General features: G+C 52.4%; 6 protein-coding genes across 6 annotated transcripts; 1 reads left to right on the top strand and 5 right to left on the bottom strand.

Annotated features, from left to right (window-relative positions):
• Positions 1-276: 276 nt before the first annotated feature.
• Positions 277-754, bottom strand: K460DRAFT_173668 (uncharacterized protein). The gene has a single exon (XM_040926984.1). The coding sequence runs from the start codon at positions 600-602 to the stop codon at positions 339-341; it is 264 nt and encodes an 87-aa protein (XP_040784361.1). The 5' UTR covers positions 603-754; the 3' UTR covers positions 277-338.
• Positions 755-1,315: 561 nt separating this feature from the next.
• K460DRAFT_173685 (uncharacterized protein) lies at positions 1,316-1,957 on the bottom strand. Its single transcript, XM_040926985.1, has one exon. The coding sequence runs from the start codon at positions 1,829-1,831 to the stop codon at positions 1,478-1,480; it is 354 nt and encodes a 117-aa protein (XP_040784360.1). The 5' UTR covers positions 1,832-1,957; the 3' UTR covers positions 1,316-1,477.
• Positions 1,958-5,307: 3,350 nt separating this feature from the next.
• K460DRAFT_369811 (glycosyltransferase family 69 protein) lies at positions 5,308-6,889 on the bottom strand. The gene is made up of 2 exons (XM_040934033.1): positions 5,870-6,889; positions 5,308-5,828 (listed from the first exon to the last, which is right to left on the bottom strand). The coding sequence occupies exons 1-2, from the start codon at positions 6,701-6,703 to the stop codon at positions 5,727-5,729; spliced, it is 936 nt and encodes a 311-aa protein (XP_040784359.1). The 5' UTR covers positions 6,704-6,889; the 3' UTR covers positions 5,308-5,726.
• A 1,261-nt stretch (positions 6,890-8,150) lies between these two features.
• K460DRAFT_379797 (uncharacterized protein) lies at positions 8,151-9,861 on the bottom strand (the record flags this gene model as incomplete). The annotated part of the gene is made up of 3 exons (XM_040935199.1): positions 8,151-8,779; positions 8,826-9,552; positions 9,625-9,861. The coding sequence occupies 3 exons, from the start codon at positions 9,859-9,861 to the stop codon at positions 8,151-8,153; spliced, it is 1,593 nt and encodes a 530-aa protein (XP_040784358.1).
• Positions 9,862-10,146: 285 nt separating this feature from the next.
• K460DRAFT_173645 (carboxylesteras-like protein) lies at positions 10,147-12,555 on the top strand. Its single transcript, XM_040926983.1, has 2 exons — positions 10,147-11,812; positions 11,874-12,555. The coding sequence occupies exons 1-2, from the start codon at positions 10,424-10,426 to the stop codon at positions 12,126-12,128; spliced, it is 1,644 nt and encodes a 547-aa protein (XP_040784357.1). The 5' UTR covers positions 10,147-10,423; the 3' UTR covers positions 12,129-12,555.
• Positions 11,953-16,145, bottom strand: K460DRAFT_319182 (Spc7-domain-containing protein). Its single transcript, XM_040930414.1, has 4 exons — positions 15,924-16,145; positions 15,786-15,873; positions 13,009-15,732; positions 11,953-12,958 (listed from the first exon to the last, which is right to left on the bottom strand). Exons 1-4 carry the CDS (start codon positions 16,113-16,115, stop codon positions 12,285-12,287), a joined length of 3,678 nt encoding a protein of 1,225 aa, XP_040784356.1. The 5' UTR covers positions 16,116-16,145; the 3' UTR covers positions 11,953-12,284.
• Between the last annotated feature and the right edge of the window lie 252 nt (positions 16,146-16,397).

Genomic DNA, 16,397 nt, shown 5'->3' with positions numbered 1-16,397 from the left:
GAAGCTAATGTGCGTTGATGGGTTGGCGGTCAGTAGCGATTCTCCAGCTCATGCGGTGTCAGACCGATAAGGCAGTATTGTGTAGGATGAACGGTCGGCTCACGGCCGTCCATGGATAGATCAATCATGCTTTGAACTTCGCTCGTGCCCTGCTTGATGATTTCCAAGTGATGTGTAGGAATGAGGGATGCCAGGACGTTGCAACTAGCTTCCACGCGTGCAACATCGGCCATGCCTCTTGAGGTTTGCCGAGGCCACCGTCCGAGCTTCTGCGACCTCGTCAGATCAATGTGGACGTCTTGCTTCTGCTTTGTGGCATCGGAGGCCATCTGGTTCTATCATTGTATGCGTCCGGCTTCATCACAAGGACTGCTGTCGTCGAGCACGAACCCCCCCAAGACCCTCCTGGATCCTCTTGGACGGCCGCTTCTGAATTGAAGGAACGAGTCCCGGCTACTATACATCCTAGGGCATGGGCTCGCAGCGCTGTTGAGAGGATCTAGATGCAGTCTCTCTCTTATGCACATGGAGATGCTTCTTGTGGCCCAGATGCACGTCCAAGCAGCTCTGATGAGCATCTCTGCTCTCCTTGTCGTCAACATTCCTCTCCTAACATTATGCTCGGTTTGAGGAGCAACAGCATTTGCACATGCGCATCGGTTACAAGCTTCCTCCCTTCCAGAATTCTGTGCTGCTGGCGTTGATGCTTGCTGGCTCAGGCTTGCTGTCCTAACGGGGGCGTCGGCCACATCCCTTCTTTCGACGGTGCGTGGCTCCTTCCTCGCCAACCTTTCGACGAATACCGCCCTGCTCAGCACACCAAGGCCGCACGCTCAAGGAGTCTTCCAGACGCCTTTTATCCTCTAGACTTGACTTCTGGCTCACTCGCTCTCTCACTTTCCTAGATGGCCGTCGCGGTTCAGCTTCAGAAACGGCGTCCGCAGCCACGACAGGCCCCACAGCCCCTACAACACCACAAGCTTTGGCTCATGGAGACTGCGCACAAAGTGAGAGAAGTATCTTTGTACCCCTCGTGGTGTTCTCGAAGATTTTCGAACGGCGAGGCTGCCTTTGCAGAGGCAGATGGAGCAAATTGGGGGCCTTTTTTGGTATTACAACCGGGGCAGCATCACCGTTTGAGCAGCCACTGGTAGGAGAAGTAGTCTCTCACGACCCCATATGATAACTGCATCTCTCGCACACATTATTCAGGTTCGCAGGCATCGAGAGCGAGCAGCTATGGCGTCGACACCTGCCCCTACAGCCCCACCGCGACGCCGCACAACACAGCACGAACACCTCTCGTGAACAACGCGCCATACCACGAGCGGAGACTCTACAAGCACTGAGACGACTGACGATGCCGTGTCTTACGAACTCAACGCTTGTGTCGAGCGGAGACTTGGCCGCCACACCGAACGCCCGAATCGAGCTCGCCATCCCCGACCCATACGGCACACGAATACAATCGGTCTTTCTATGCGGCGAACCAGGCGAACCTTGAAAGACAGGTACCGCCAAGATTGCTCGGCAGACAGCTGCATCGGTACTGCTGCCCCGTACGGCGCTTGACAACTGATGTATGTTTGGAGCGACCTACGCGGGCTGAGACTACACCCCTCTTTGGTACGATGGAGATCCGGATAGCTCTCATGTTGGATACCAAAGCGCGTGAAGAGATGGGCTTGATGTCTTGTGCGATAGGCATATGGAGCTGTACCGCTGGATGATGCTGTCCGCTCACGAAAGTGTTGACAAGCGCGAGAGTATACGCTTTGCCATGCCGGCCTAACATCATAATACCGGCCACATGCGAACTACTACAAGCCATCCTAGAAGGCGCTCACATCCATATGTGCAGCAGCAGAGCGGATTTTGTCGGAGTGCCGTCCCAAATACATCAGCGCTGCGGATCTAATAAGAACGATGTCTCCACTGTCACCACCGCCTGAAAGCGATCCCATTGAGGACAATAATCATCTTTTTTGCGCTCCGGAAGCTTGCCTTTGGCTATGTCGACAGGTGGTTAAGGTTGTCGGTCCTGTTCTAATCCGTGGGGTAGCTCAGGACCTCGGGATCTCGAATGCACCAGGCAGCAAGTCTTCCTGTCAAGCTGACGCGGGTGGAGGTCGGCTCAAACCATATTATCCTGATCTTGCCTGATCTCGGTCGAAAGGAAATCTCCTGGCGGATTCCATTGTCGACAGTTGTGAGCGTTACGCTGTTGTTAAAGCAGGGCTCTCGAGAACTGAATTGCCTCATGTCTGAGTCGCAAAGACATACACTGGCATTGACTTGTTGGATGAAGTCATGTCCGACAATCGTTCTTGGTCGGCCTTGCTGAACTCCTAAGACCTTTGAAGATGTTCAAACGACAAGAATTCGGCCGCTCGACAAACTAAGATCGCTCTGAAAGGGTTATGTTATCTCCCTTCGACTCGCCATCCTTGTCTCGAAGAAGGCAAACTGGTTTGGGTATTCTGAACGCTGTTGGTGCCAATGAGACGACACCATCCTGGTCCACGCCCATGTACTTCTGGAGATCCTTATACATCGACCGAAAGATGTGATGAGAGCTCAATGGGGACTTTGGCCGAATCTGGACCACGACGCACTGAACTCCCGTCCGTTTCCCTTGTGACGACCGAATGACGAAGAAGTTAAGATCGGACTGCAGATCTCAACCAGGGCGAGACTCACGCCGCTGTGGCTTCTTCGACTAAGCTCTCCGGGACACAGCCTCTGTGGGCTTCTGGTATGATATTTCTGGCTTGCAGAGGGGCGATGTACGTTTGTCTTGGTGGTTCTGTTTGCGCCAGGACGAAGGTCGAGGACGTTGCTCAGATTCGAAGGATCTCGAGTGACTTTATCGAGCCTTCCGTACTCCGCTTTCGCTGTAATTCTCGCCTTATGGAACGCGGTGTGGACGGCGAGAATATGCAGGGTTTTTCCCTCTGGCCAGTAGATCTGGTGGATCTCAACTCCACCCGCATCGCGCTCGAGTCCTTGCCGTATCAACAGGAGTCGCGAGATGCCAGCTCTTAAGCACCTGTGCGTATCGCGCGCATCATCGCATAAGCCGTCCTTGGTATGTGGTCCCGTACAAGGTTCCTTCCCGCCAGACCACCACACCTAGGCGTTGCTGCCGGACGGCCTTGTGTACCCTATGGAGCTTCCTCAACCTTTATTACGCAAGCCAAGGTAGCATCCCGATGGGGGACTCGAGCTTGTGTTGTCGTAATCGAGGCCGCTGGCCCCAATCTATGGATGCTCGAACCCCTGCTGGCAAGGGCCACGAAGCCGAAGACAACGGGTAATGCGCGAATATCGTGTTCCGTCGTGTCCGTTGTTGAAGAGGTGTATGCCATTAGGCCCGAGAGGCGCCCGCTATAGACCGTTTCCATCTACCTATAGCCAGAGGTAGCCCGCACATGGTCGGGACTCGGGACATGCGTTATTGCTGTCGCAAATGCCAATAACACTTCCGGGCGGTGCTACTAAGGACTTCCTGTATCTCCTGGTCGATTTGTAGTCCATGTGTGTAGTCCGTGTGTGTATTCGCGCTCTTGACGGAGCCCTTCAGGGCCGCGAGGGAGAGGTTTCCGGCTCGAAGCCGTTGTCGCGCACGCCGTAGATGCTCGGAGGGCACCGCTTAAGAGTGTGATGATAACGAAATGTGTGTTGTCGTCTCCGTAGACTCGCGTGGGCTTCGCATAGAGCTGTCGCGACGAACAGCTGCGACTGCGGCTCGAATAGCTGGAGGCTAACAAGTCATCGGGCTGGCGCTGGGGTGGCCCCTCGAGTGTTCACGAGGCTCAATTACCTTTGCGCAATCATGGACCTAGCCGCTGCAGAAGGGGTAGTCGAGAGGGATGTCGGGCGTTGGGTGTTTGGTGTTGGGGAGTTCGAGCTTGGGGCTGCGAAAGAGAAAGATATCAAAAGATGCAAGAGCGCCGCCGCGCGATCAAGGTCCCCGAAGACTCCAGGCAAAGCTGTGAATCTCATACACACCAATTACTGGAAGGGTTGAATTCTACTGTCTCGGAGGCAACAGAGCTGCATCGCTTTCAATCTGTAGCGTTGCAGCTGTGTTGTGCTGGTGATTGGAAGAAGTGCAGTGAAGGGATCGAAGGAGAAACTATGCGACCAGACGGCCCCACGATGCAACTGCACGGAGCAGACCAGCAACAAGCAAGATCCGCAATCACTAGGCTGGAGTAGTACTCCCAAGATTCCTTGGGTTCTGTTTACAGTTGTGTGTGACATCACCCTCGTCCTTTGAGACTTCGGGAGACGGAATTCCTCAGGGGAAATCATATGCATGGCTCTGCGTACCCACAGCCTTGCAGGTAGCTGGACGGCGACCTTTATTGAATGCTGGAGGTCGATGGAAAGGGTCAGAGAGCGCCACACCACACCAGCTCCCCCGTTGCCACGCCCGCAACCGCACGCCCACAATGCTCGCAAGTGACGTCCGATATATTCCCCACGCCTACGCAATGACCTTGCCTTTCCCCGCGCAGCCACCGACCGTGTCCTCGCTAAGGCGCCCACACCAACCCACGCCACATCATTCGACTATATAATAGCTCTAATTAGTTTACACTTCGCCGAAGGTAACCAGTCCCGAGGCTGTAAGTGGAGGATGAGAGCGTGGTTCAGGTACGTGGATCTCTGTTGGCTTCCCCACCGCCGGGGAGGCTCAGTCTGCTGCCTTACCCCTAGAGGGTAGGAATTTTTCAAACAAACCTTCCGCCGGTTCAAATCCGGCGTCGACTTCTTTTTTTGCGCATTTATGCATCTTTTTGTTATGGGTAAGCTACGCGGCCAACACGATCGCGGCAGGCCTTCCACGCATTAAGGCGGCAACGTGGCTTCGCTAAGGTTTGTTCACGCATAGAAGTTAAGTAATCAGGTATGCAACAGCTTCAATCAAGTCTTCTAAAGTAGTGTATTACAGCAGCACCAGGAACGAATCTTTCAATTCCAGTCGTTCATGAAGACCAGGTTTACTCGAAGATGCGTTGGCTACTTAAAAAGCTTAAAACCAGAAAGGCAACTCATGGAATCAACATATCTCAGCACACAGCTCTTGAGTTTGCAATTACATCTGTCAAATGCACAATAAGCTGGCGACGAGCGTGCTGCGTAGGTTCTGGAGCGACCAACGCGACTGATCGATGGCTTTCCTTATAGCCACGCTGAAGCTACGACAACAACGTCAGGTTGGTCTTTATGGTAATTTCCGCGTGTAACTCAGCAAGCCAATTGCTACATTTGATCTTAAAACTGGAACGACATTCAGAGGGTAAGAAACCCAATGTAGATGAGCTCGTGATTCTATTTGTTTTGGCTATCTACTCCGAGAACGCTATAACACAGCACAGCGCAGGTATTCAGCTCTTTCAAGCCTCAGACATGTTTCCACCCCCTCTCATAAAGGATCTGCGTCTCATCGACCAGACAAAACTCGCCCCGTTCAACATCCTCTGTCTGCTCGATCCACTTCTCTACCCGTTGATGCACTTCCTTTTTCTTGAAGAAAGGCGTCGAGGTCCACCGTAAGAGTCGATTCTGCCAGATGGAAGCGAACATTTGAATTGGCGACATGACTGCGTCGGAAAATGGCGAATGGATAGCGTCGTAGGATGAACCATTGTACCCGACTTTCACGTTCGGGTTTAAGAAGACGCCTTTCGAGGCGGACAGTGGATTGTCTGCGTGGATTAGGCAGCACTCTGAGGCCTCGAGGTGGGATGTCGCGAGTGAGTCTGAGATGCCTCGGAAGCGAAGGGACGAGTCAAGGAAGGGCTCAATGGGCATAGCAACTATCGAGCGGTCAGTATCAACTTGCTCCGTGTTTACACACTGGGAGAAACGTACCCATGCCATTCCAGCACGAAGCAACGGGAACCGGCAAGAACCTTTCTGCGGCATATCTCGAAGCATAGGACCGAAAGTACGGCCACGTTTGCATGAGCGCCTCGTGGCCGCTCGAGTCTCGAACCGCAAAGGTGTCATAAAAATACGGCGGCTTCGAGAAATCCATCGCGCAAGCAGCTGCATAGTCCCCACCATTTGTGTCTAGCAATCTAAGGACATCTTCGCTCGAGAAGACGATGTCGTTGAGAAACAAGATCATATCGAAGTGCTCTCCTGCTGCAGTAAGTCTCTCGAGGGGTTTGAAGACCTCATTGCGCGCCGTAGCAAGGAATGGTATGCGCCTCAGGCGCGTCTCCCCATCCAAAGTCTTGATCCACCCATGCTCTGTAGGCTGTCTCGCAATCTCCTCCGCATGCGAAATATTCGAAAGCACGATGCTCCTCTTCACTTGTAGCCCTTCTAGTGTAAAATCAAGCTCCCTCAACGCATCCTTCGTATCATCATAGCTACCGCTCTCGTATATCGACACAAATACATTCTCAATACCCAGCTCTTGCACCAAAGCAGACACTGCTGCGTTCCAATCGCTTCGTAGCAACCGTGCCGTGTTCCAGTGCTGAGCTGCTATGTATATGCGCTTCGCGTTTCGCGGGGGCGGCTCGAGGTTGAGAGCTGCATTTTGGCGCAGGTATAACGAGATGCAATGCAGTGAATCGCAAATGACAAAGAGAAGAAATAAGATGCGCAACGCAGCGGATCGCGGCAAGCGGCGGGGAGAATAGGATCTGTATCTGCGCATTAGAGTGTAGGGTTTCTCCATCGCTGCGCCGCCATAAAGGGAAAGTGAAGTAAATGAGCGACGGTATACAAAGGAAATAGGACTTGCTACACGCAAAGGTGAGTGGAAAGGAAGGTACCACGGTACAACATAGCACAGAAGCGCTTTCCCCCCTCGCTTTTACGAAGACATTGGCATTCCTGGAACCACAAGCACTTTAAAGCGATTGGTGTTCCTCCAAGGCGCGACCAAGATGGTGTTTGACTCGAATAGGGTAGGAGCGCTTAGTTCTGCTCGCTGCCGAGGCAATCCGGCGTGTTTTGTGCCGGCATTCCGGATTGTGCAGATGTTTTGGTTTGTGTCGAAGTTGTACAGTGTACATAGTATGCGTCAGATATGTAGTTCAAAGTAAATGATCACAGTTGTCGAGGTGTGACCAGCTTTGGAGGTAGTTGGGATCGAAAACCACAGATCTTGGTGCATGGCGCAGACAACCTCGAGTTAATCCCAACGCCAAATCCACAATGATTATCAGGTTTAAACACGAGTCAATTCATTATTTCTAACTACCTGTTTGAGGAGTTTAACTATTTTTTTACCTGCACCAAAGGATTCGGTCGGACCTTAGAGCAATCACTGTCCCACGGCACCAAACTATACTCGCCCAACTTTTCTTGAGCACATAATTAAAAGAACTAGGTAGTGCACGCACTCTGTTTGGGCAATCCAGGCCTTGCCTGTAGTTTCTGCGCTACGCCTAGTTGGGAGTTAGACCTCGACATCCACTATAGAAGCGTGTTGTATATCCATGTGAGGACCAGGTCTCCTTCTGCCGCTATTTTCTTACTAGACCTCAACATGTTCTTTCGACCTTCTTCCCACACTCCGGCTCTACGTTTAGAAAACGACATATTCTACCAATACCACGTAAGCGTTTCTTAAATTTAATGTGATCGATGTAGGACGTTGAAAGATAAAGGCAGGGTTGTTATATACGGGGAAATGCTTTTTGACCTGCTCCATGTAGTTTTGGGATGAGGCGAGGTCGCTCTACGCTGAATATGTTGGTAGCCCATTGCGAGAGTCTGGCCGCTCTACCATCTAGAAGCTACGCCGCAGTTTGTCCCACCCCCTCCGCCTCCTAGCATTCCACCCAATCATCCAAATCCAAGCCATCCTAGAAGGCATCAACTACGGCCTTCTGTACTTCACGCTGGCCAGCTCCTCCGCCCTCCACGTCTCCGCGCATAGCGAGTCCATCTCCATGTCTAGCCTGCACTACATTGATACCAGTCTTGCACCACTTCGGCCTGCAAGGCTCATTCCCCCGAATGTAATCCTAGTGCATATGATGTAATTTCAGCCTGAGATCGTCCTGTCCCATTATTAGGAGGGTATCGCGGCTGTTGTACTGTATTCGAATATAGCGTATTTTTGTTGCGTATGTGGGCACGAATTCGACATATGTTCAAGTTAGACCCTCGAGCGATTACCGTCCTACAACACCAAACCACCCTAACCCCAACACAGCGCCCATGACAATCGCCACCGCAGGCGGTACACTAAACCACGCAGTCTCTGCATATGTAACAGCAGCGACAACCACCCACCAGGGCTCCTCGGCCAGACTTTTCCCATCACTACTCTCCGGTGTTAAATACCCAATCTCCCACAGCCTATAGACAGCGGTGAACACCAAGCCCACAGCTGCAGCATTAATGCCCCTCAACAAGCTCAGAACCCAGGACTTTGTTCTCATGACTTGCCAAATAGACTGCACACCAACCGCGAGGATGATTCCGGGAAAGAAGATGCCAAAAAAGGCGAGCAAAGCACCGAAGACGGTTGGGATAGAGGTTGAGGCGATTGTGAGAGCGCCAAGGTACACGCTGAAATTGAAATTAGGACCAGGCAGCGCTTGGATGATGGCGAGGCCAAGGAGGAAGTCTCGAGGGGATACCCAGCCTGGATCGACAACGTAGGTGCGTAGAAGAGGGATAACAACGGGACCGCCGCCGAAGATGATCGTCCCAGCCAGGTACATGTTGGAGAAGAGATCAAAAGAGAGAGCGCGTTTCGAAACGGTACCGCGGATCACCATAACGATAATGAAAGATACTGTATGCTATTAGAAGCTAGGTGGAGGAGAAATCGGGAAACGTACCAAGAAAGGCTGCGATGAGCGAGACTCCGACCCTGATGGAAATGTTGTGCGTTATGGTATCCGCGACCGGTGCACCATTGCCTGTAGCATTTTCTGTACTTTGTCGCTCTTCAGCTCGACTCGGACCACCAGCACCCTCCTCGAATACGATGCGATCAGTCGAGCTTCCCGCCAGATTTCTGCGTTTGACAGCCTCTGGCCTACCAACTTCCGCAGGAATGCTCTCCGTCGCAGTCACAACCTCGGCATCGCAGTCCTCATTTCTAGTCCTTCTCCTGCTCGTCTCATACCCTGCTCGAAGCTTGCCAATTTTCTGCTGAAGCCAGACATCCCAGACTACTGTCGCTGCTCCTCCAATGGCGATCAAGACTGGAAAGTACCACAGCGCGTTGTAGCAGATGCCAGCACAGGCACCAAAGATGACTAGTAGTCTCGTTATTCGATCCTGGATGGCCTTTTCGGCAAGTTGCACAGCAGCCAAAGCGATAATGCCCACAGTACTTGCGTTCATTCCGCTCAGCAAAGCATAGACTAGGGGCGGTAATCTGTCTGGCATCTTTTGCACACCGAGAGAGAGCCCATACATGGCAATAGCGCCGGGTAGGCTCCAGAGCAAGAAGGCGAAAACGGCTGAGACAATTCCAGCATGTATCATGGCGATACAGAACACCATCTTCGTCGAAGCTGGACCTGGCAGCGCTTGACATATAGCAAAAAGCTCTTGATACTACCGCAATCATCAGCTCGATTTCCTTGAAAGGATTCATACTTCTCTCCTGGAGAACGCTCTCGTACTCACAGTCTGTTCATCGATCCACTTGCTCCCACCGCCAAAACCCATCCCATCCACAAATCGCCTGTGCAAAATCTGGAAATGAACCGGCGGCCCACCGAAAGCCGTGAAGCCCAAATCCCACATTCTCGACAACACCTCCGCAAGACGCCATCCTAGTTTTTCTGTATTCGCCTGCAGCGAGTTATTGCGCTGAGAACGTGTCTGGGCGCGGAGCGAGCTGATGATGGAGTGAAGGGGCATGATTAGGTCATTGGCTTTTTTAAAAGTGACACAGCAACGACCACAATGAGGTGACCGCACGAGGAAGCTGGAGAGCCATCAGCGACAGCCCGAGACGCCAAGATCCAACCATTGAAGCCGCAAAATTGCGACATGGCGGCCTGGAAAGGCCAAGGCATGGCGGTCTCGATGGAAGATGAGCTAGTCGGAAGGGCAAGTCTAAGCGAGTCGCCCACGCTTTCCCTCTTCTATCTTAGTGTGATTTGTTCGGTGAATCTTGACGGCCGGAGAAATCCAGGCATCATCGACATGCTCGGTTCTTCGTTGGTATTGGGCCTAGTTTGTCACGATCGCATGTCTCGGTATGAACTATACCGAGTATTGAACTATTTGCCAACGGATTGGAATGTCTTCCGGTCGTGTTCCTGGTTTTGCGCTCCCCGCAATCCGGGGATGGGGACGCAATGGAGCAATTTGCGGGGATATAGAGATGAGGCTAAACGTTAACTATCCGTGCAGTATATATGGGTAAGGGACTGGTATCTTGGATGCTTCTCGTGAGGCTATAACCACCCAACTCAGGATGTTGCCCTCGTCGACCCTAGCCATCCGTCTGATCGCATTCTTCTCATCGCTAACTTCAGTCACCGCATCGCCTACGCTTCACCAACAGCAAAATGCATCTCGCCCCTTGGTCAAGCTCGACTATGGAACCTTCCAAGGCGCCGTATCTTCCCAATACAACCTCATATATTACCGCAAAATCCCTTTCGGTGCCTCCACAGCTGGCCCTAACCGCTTTCGCGCCCCTCAACCCCCAATTCCTATCAACACTACCACAGTATACGACACCGACCAAGCATTCGATATGTGTCCTCAGCGCACGGTAAATGGATCGGAAGACTGCCTCTACCTCGGCGTCTACTCAAGGCCATGGTCTCAGGATACGGCGAAGAAGCATAAGCTGAGGCCTGTGCTACTAACTTTCTATGGCGGCGGCTTCATCAGGGGAAGCGCGACATTCGACATTCCCCCGAGTGGATTTCCAGTACTGAATGTATCGCAACAAAACGACTATGTGGTGATATATTCAAACTACCGCACCAACGTCTTTGGCTTCCTGCCTGGCAGCAAAATCGCAGAACATCCCGGCGCCGATTTGAACCCAGGTCTGTTGGATCAGCAAGCAGCCCTGCAGTGGATTCAAAAGTATATTCACCACTTTGGCGGCGACAAACGAAATGTCACAATATGGGGACAGTCTGCTGGCGGCGGCAGCGTTGTCGCCCAAACTATCGCCACGGGCAATCGAGGGAAGAAGCTGTTCACCAAGGCAATGAGCTCGAGTCCCTTTTGGCCGAAAACACCGCGCTACGACAGCGCGTGGGCAGAATCTCTCTACCAACAGACTGTGCAGGATGTCGGCTGTGCCAACCACACGGACGAAATTACGTGTCTCAAGACAGTAGATCTTCAGAAACTAAGAGACAGTGCGTTAAGACTGAGTACGAGCCAGCAGTACACGACGAGTGCGTTTACATGGGGCCCTGTCATCGACGACAGCTTTCTTGCAGAGCCATTGTCGGATGTAATCAGTAAAAAGGGGAAATTGAACGCGAATACGGTGCTCACTTCGTACAACTTGCACGAAGGCGAGAACTTTACTCCTCCCGGCTTTGGAAACGCAACAGGTAGCGCGGGCTTTAACTCTTCCCAAACGAGCTTCGACTCTTGGCTGCGAGGATTCCTGCCAGACTTCCAAGAGGAGCATGTGAAGAAAGTGAACGCACTGTATCCCGCAGTCGGCGAAGCAGAGGAAATCAAGTGGAACAGCACGTATATACGCGCAGGAATGCTATACAGGGACTTGGTCCTAGCGTGCCCAGCGTACTGGCTGTCGAACAAAGCGGAGAAGGGGTGGTTGATTGAGTATACTATTTCGCCAGCCAAGCATGCAAGTGACGTGCAATACGTGAGTAGCCTCTTTTCAAGTACCGGTCCTTGATAGTATCTTGATACTTACGCTCTACCAGTGGAACACCGTCGGCGCTATCCAGAAGACAGATGCACGTACCTACGAAGCGTATGCAGGGGCACTGGCGAGTTTCGTCCAGACTGGTGATCCAAATGCGCACAAGGTCACGAATGCTAGCGTTCCTGCTGTACCGAACGTAGTAGAAGGGAAGCAGTTTTTAGTCACCGCGGGTGGCATTAAGCAAGGCGGTATTCAGATGTTGGAAGAGAGGTGTAAGTTTTGGCTAGAAGTCGCGGAGAGGGTGCCAATATGAGAACGAGTGTGGCATAGAGATCCTCAGACTGATAACGATGAATAATATTCAAGAACTCCGACCCAAGCCCCCCTGGACTCCGTCATGGCTCATAAAACTCGCTAAGTCATAAACATCGGCAAACTACTCCGGCAATCGTTTACGAACAGTCCTGGTCTACTTCCTCTCCCCCTTCCGCCCTGTCTTCTTCAGCCTACTCGCAAGATCAAGCATCCCATCTGCCCAAACGCTCATCCCCTCCACCTTCTTTACCTCGCTCCCACAAAAGTCTCTCAAAAATGCACCCATCTTCTCCTCGCCATACTTCTCCCCGTACACAATCTCAGCCTTCATCCCAACATCGGCATCCACCCCCTCTTTCCCAATCCCAACACCAACCTCAAACGTGACTTTCACCTTGGTTTGCACCGTAGGAAGAAGCATGTTAGAAGCGATAGCCATGCGCTCGTCGCTCAAGATGAATTCCTCGGTGATGTAGTTGTGCTCGAGCCAGTGGATACCTTCTGTAACGGCGAGCGCGGTGGCCCAACTATCCTTGACAAGGGTGAGGAGCGAGGAGATGCGGGTTTGAGATTGAGGAATGCAGTGGAGGTGTGCGCGAATGAGCTGGAGGAAGAAACGCTTGCTTGTGGTCAGGGGGCGAGGATGGGGAGTTGCTGAGTCGCCGACGTAGGCGAGCGAAATGGATGCGTTGGGCGAATTGGTGCCGGTCGCGAAGGCAGAGGGTTGGAAGTATAGCTCCAGGTCGTTCAGGTGGGTCATCGTGATGCTTGTGGACGAGGCTGAGGTAATGCTCCAGCCATGTGCCTGCTCAAGAGAGGTCACCTTGACTAAGGTGATGTTAGTAAACACGCTTATTCATAGAGCGAACACGAAATACCTTTCAAATCGTTGACCTCCCTTGTAGACCAGCCACGGCACTCTTCGCGCACCCGTTCAGCTACCTTGATCTCTTCGACGCACTCGACTTTACGGTCCTTGACGGCCTCGATTCGAGCCTCCTTCTCAGCAAGCTCTTGCTGAAGCTGCTCTAGGAGCTGCCGCTTCTCTTCCATCTCAATATCTGTGGCAACAAGCCTCTCTCGAGTTTGTTCCAGCTCTTCGCGATCACAACTATTCAACTCATCATGACGCTGCTGCAGTTGCTTACACTCGGCAGACAAAAGCTCATGCTTCTCAATTAACGGGGGTAGCACAACATCAAGGAGCTGTTCCTGGTTGGCGAGGGTAGACTCATCGCGCTTGAAGCCGTCCAGCGTATGAAGAAGGCCAGACTTTAGGTCCTGCAGAAGTGTGCTTCTCCAAGTATACCACTCCCCACGTGCTTCAAGACGGGCATTCGTCTTCAAGTTCTTGAATTGATTGTCCATGACGATGCGCTGATCCGGCGGAGCAGTGAGGTACTCGCTGAACAACAACGGGTTCTCTTCATAGACGTTGGCCTCCATGGTTCGAACGAAGTGGCGACCGTCCGAGATGTATTTCTTCATCTCGTGACACGCGTGCTGATACAGCTCGTACTCGGGCAGAGTGCAGGCTCCGGCAACAACATATCGATCCAGCGACTCTTCCTTCTCCTCGACCTCCATATCGTGGAAGGCGGCAGGAGCAGCAGTATGTCGCCGCTTGGTCGTACTAAGATCCATGAAGCGAATCTTTGTCATATCTAGGAACTCCTGCAACGAGATGCGCTCGACATCTGACACACCTTCTGAAACATCATTGTCGGTCTCTTCCTCCTCTTCTACTAGCTGCTCGCCAAAACCAACTCGCTTCTTAGGGCTCACGCTTTTTCGCGGCGTTGCCTTCTTCGGCGTCGGAGTCTTCTGCTTCGGTGTAGGCAGCTTTTGAGGAGTCTGCGACTTTTTCGGCGTCATCCCTCGCTTCACCGGAGATATCAACATTTGCTTTCGAGGGGTAGAAAGCAGCTTGATGCTGTTGGTCAAGAAGGCAGTGCTTTTGAGTGTTGGCTCCTCACGTGGTGCGTTGAGTGGGCTGAACTGCATCAAGGACAGCGACGAACGACGTCGGTTCAAGATAGGCGCTGCAACTGGATCGTCAGGAATCATCATAGGTGCTTCCTGTGCGGCTTCACTTGTAGGCGTAGCGACAACTCTATTCGTCTTGGTATCGTCGACAGGGGTCCTCCGTACAAATGGCGATGGTTCAATGTCCTCGATATCCTTTTGCCTCACGATCTCAGGGGTATCCGGGTCAAGATCTATGCGAGCCTCCACCGGTGCCTTCATTGGCGTGGCTTGAACTTGAACTTCTGGGGCAGGCTCAGCTTCTACTATCGCAATAGAGCTTCTGCGGCGTCCAGGCGATTTCTTAGAAGTCTTTCGTGGCGTCGGGGTCTTTGCGGGTGTAGCAGCATTTGCTGGGGGAGGAGTAGGGTTTTCGGGTGTTGCTACTGCTTTGTCGGCACGCCTAATACCTGGCCCAATGATCTTTGTAAATTCCATGGAGAGATCCTCATCGATCGCATCGCTTCCAAATTCATCTGCTACAGTTGACGTGCCATTTTTGATGCTACCCACAGCCATGGTGAAATCCATGGTCGCATCTTCTAATGAGCCTTCCAAGTTTGGATAACTCACTGCTCCAGACGAAGTACCATTCTTGATCGCTCCGATGGCCATTGTAAGATCCATTGTCGCATCTTCGGACGGAATTTCTTCTGACTGACGGCGTTGTCGAAGACTAGTACGACGGTTGGCAGGGCGCTTTGCGGGGCTTCCTTGGGACGCATCTAGCATCGATACCCTCCGCTTGAGGCTCTTTCTTCGGTTCGCTGGCGCATTTGATGCCATAGCCTGGATGCTGCCAAGGGGCATGGTAAGCTCCATGCTCATATCCTCATCCATATCTGAGCTCGAAGCGTCCGCTTGTTGCTGCTGCGGGACAATCCGTCCAACTGCACGAGTGATATCCATGCTCATGTCGTCATCGTCTGCCACGGTCGCAGCTGGTGAGAACGGCGAGGGATCGACATTTTCCTGATCCTCCTGTGCCACGAAGCTTTTCCTCGCCCATGGCTTGAAAGATGCTGTGATTTCATCTTGGGCAATATCCATGGTCATGTCCTCCTTGTTGTCGAAATCCAGCCTTTGTGTACCGGCTTGAGTTGAAGCTTGGCGCAATGCAGCGTCTAGCCTAGCACTACTCTGTGATGAGTCTTCCGTGTCAGGAGATGTAGCCAGGTTCTCCGTCACGTCCTCGTCGTCCCCAGAGATGCTGCCCTCATTGTTGACCCCACCAGGTGATTGGTTATCCCCACTTAAAGGACTTGAGGAGTAGACATCGTCGGGGTTGTTGAAGTTCATAGGCGGTATTCCCGAGCTCCGACGGTTCTTCTTTTGGTGCTGCTCGCGCTGGTTCGCAGGCGACGATTCAGGCTCCGGTTGAGGCTCCTCGGCCTGTTCTGGCGGGGTAGAGGGCGATTCGGCGGGTGCAGGCGATGCTGGAGTCGACGCTTGGGTTATGTTTGAAGCTCTCCGAGTGGCATCTGAGGAGGCGGACGAGCTTGTAGCATCGCGCAAGTATTCGACTACATCCCAGGTATGTAAGGTAGCCTCGGGGGCAAAAGAGACGCGTCGTTTTGCTAGATGGAGGTTTAGAAACAGTCCTGTAGACAAACTACGCGCTTCAGCCTACCTAGTGATTTGCGACGGGCTTCGCGCCGCTTCTTCTCGTCTTCATCATTCGAAGATAGAATAGACTTGACAGCAGGAATAAAAGCAGACTAGTCTGGTCAGCAACACGCCAATACAGAGTTGCGCCAAATGCGCATACCTTCCTACGATTGCCACTGCTCTCTTTCAGCGCGGGCGCTTCCAGTTCTCCTAGACCACCAGGGCCGATGCTTTTGCTACGCGTCTTCCGTGAATCTCGTGACGATTTTTTTAGCGATAGAGTAGGTGCTTTGAAGGATGTGTTCGCTAGCAGGCCATCGGCTATGTTCTCTTTCGCATCGGTTTGCGCCATGGTGGAGTGGCTAAGTGTTCGTGAAGTGGTTGTGCTAATGCTCGGGACGAAAGTGACATGGTACCAGTAAACAGGCGCCACCGATAAACATGGCCCGTGCATCCCCACTTTGATCGACCATTCCCAGCCAGCTGTCCACCCACCACGAATTGATCACAGCCCATCAAAAATTTGCATCATATTGAGGATTTCTTGAGTATGCTGTACAACTCATGTCACTTACTGATTATGAAGCCGAGGACGGTGGCATTTCCAATACGAGCTTTCACACTACAAACGCGA

This window comes from Cucurbitaria berberidis (genome assembly GCF_010015615.1).
Source record: "Cucurbitaria berberidis CBS 394.84 unplaced genomic scaffold K460scaffold_5, whole genome shotgun sequence".
NCBI lineage: Eukaryota > Fungi > Ascomycota > Dothideomycetes > Pleosporales > Cucurbitariaceae > Cucurbitaria > Cucurbitaria berberidis.
This window is presented reverse-complemented; position numbering and strand designations above follow the sequence as displayed.

Excerpts from the sequence above, each read along its gene's own strand:
- K460DRAFT_173668 (XM_040926984.1), bottom strand. The coding sequence starts at position 602 with ATGTTGACGACAAGGAGAGCAGAGATGCTCATCAGAGCTGCTTGGACG.
- K460DRAFT_173685 (XM_040926985.1), bottom strand. The coding sequence starts at position 1,831 with ATGGCTTGTAGTAGTTCGCATGTGGCCGGTATTATGATGTTAGGCCGG.
- K460DRAFT_369811 (XM_040934033.1), bottom strand. The coding sequence starts at position 6,703 with ATGGAGAAACCCTACACTCTAATGCGCAGATACAGATCCTATTCTCCC. Across the intron at positions 5,829-5,869 it reads GCATGGGTACGTTTCTCCCA|TTGCTATGCCCATTGAGCCC; the intron begins GTGTGTAAACAC and ends ACCGCTCGATAG.
- K460DRAFT_173645 (XM_040926983.1), top strand. The coding sequence starts at position 10,424 with ATGTTGCCCTCGTCGACCCTAGCCATCCGTCTGATCGCATTCTTCTCA. Across the intron at positions 11,813-11,873 it reads ATGCAAGTGACGTGCAATAC|TGGAACACCGTCGGCGCTAT; the intron begins GTGAGTAGCCTC and ends ACGCTCTACCAG.
- K460DRAFT_319182 (XM_040930414.1), bottom strand. The coding sequence starts at position 16,115 with ATGGCGCAAACCGATGCGAAAGAGAACATAGCCGATGGCCTGCTAGCG. Across the intron at positions 15,733-15,785 it reads AGCCCGTCGCAAATCACTAG|CAAAACGACGCGTCTCTTTT; the intron begins GTAGGCTGAAGC and ends ACCTCCATCTAG. Across the intron at positions 12,959-13,008 it reads GGAGGTCAACGATTTGAAAG|TCAAGGTGACCTCTCTTGAG; the intron begins GTATTTCGTGTT and ends ACATCACCTTAG.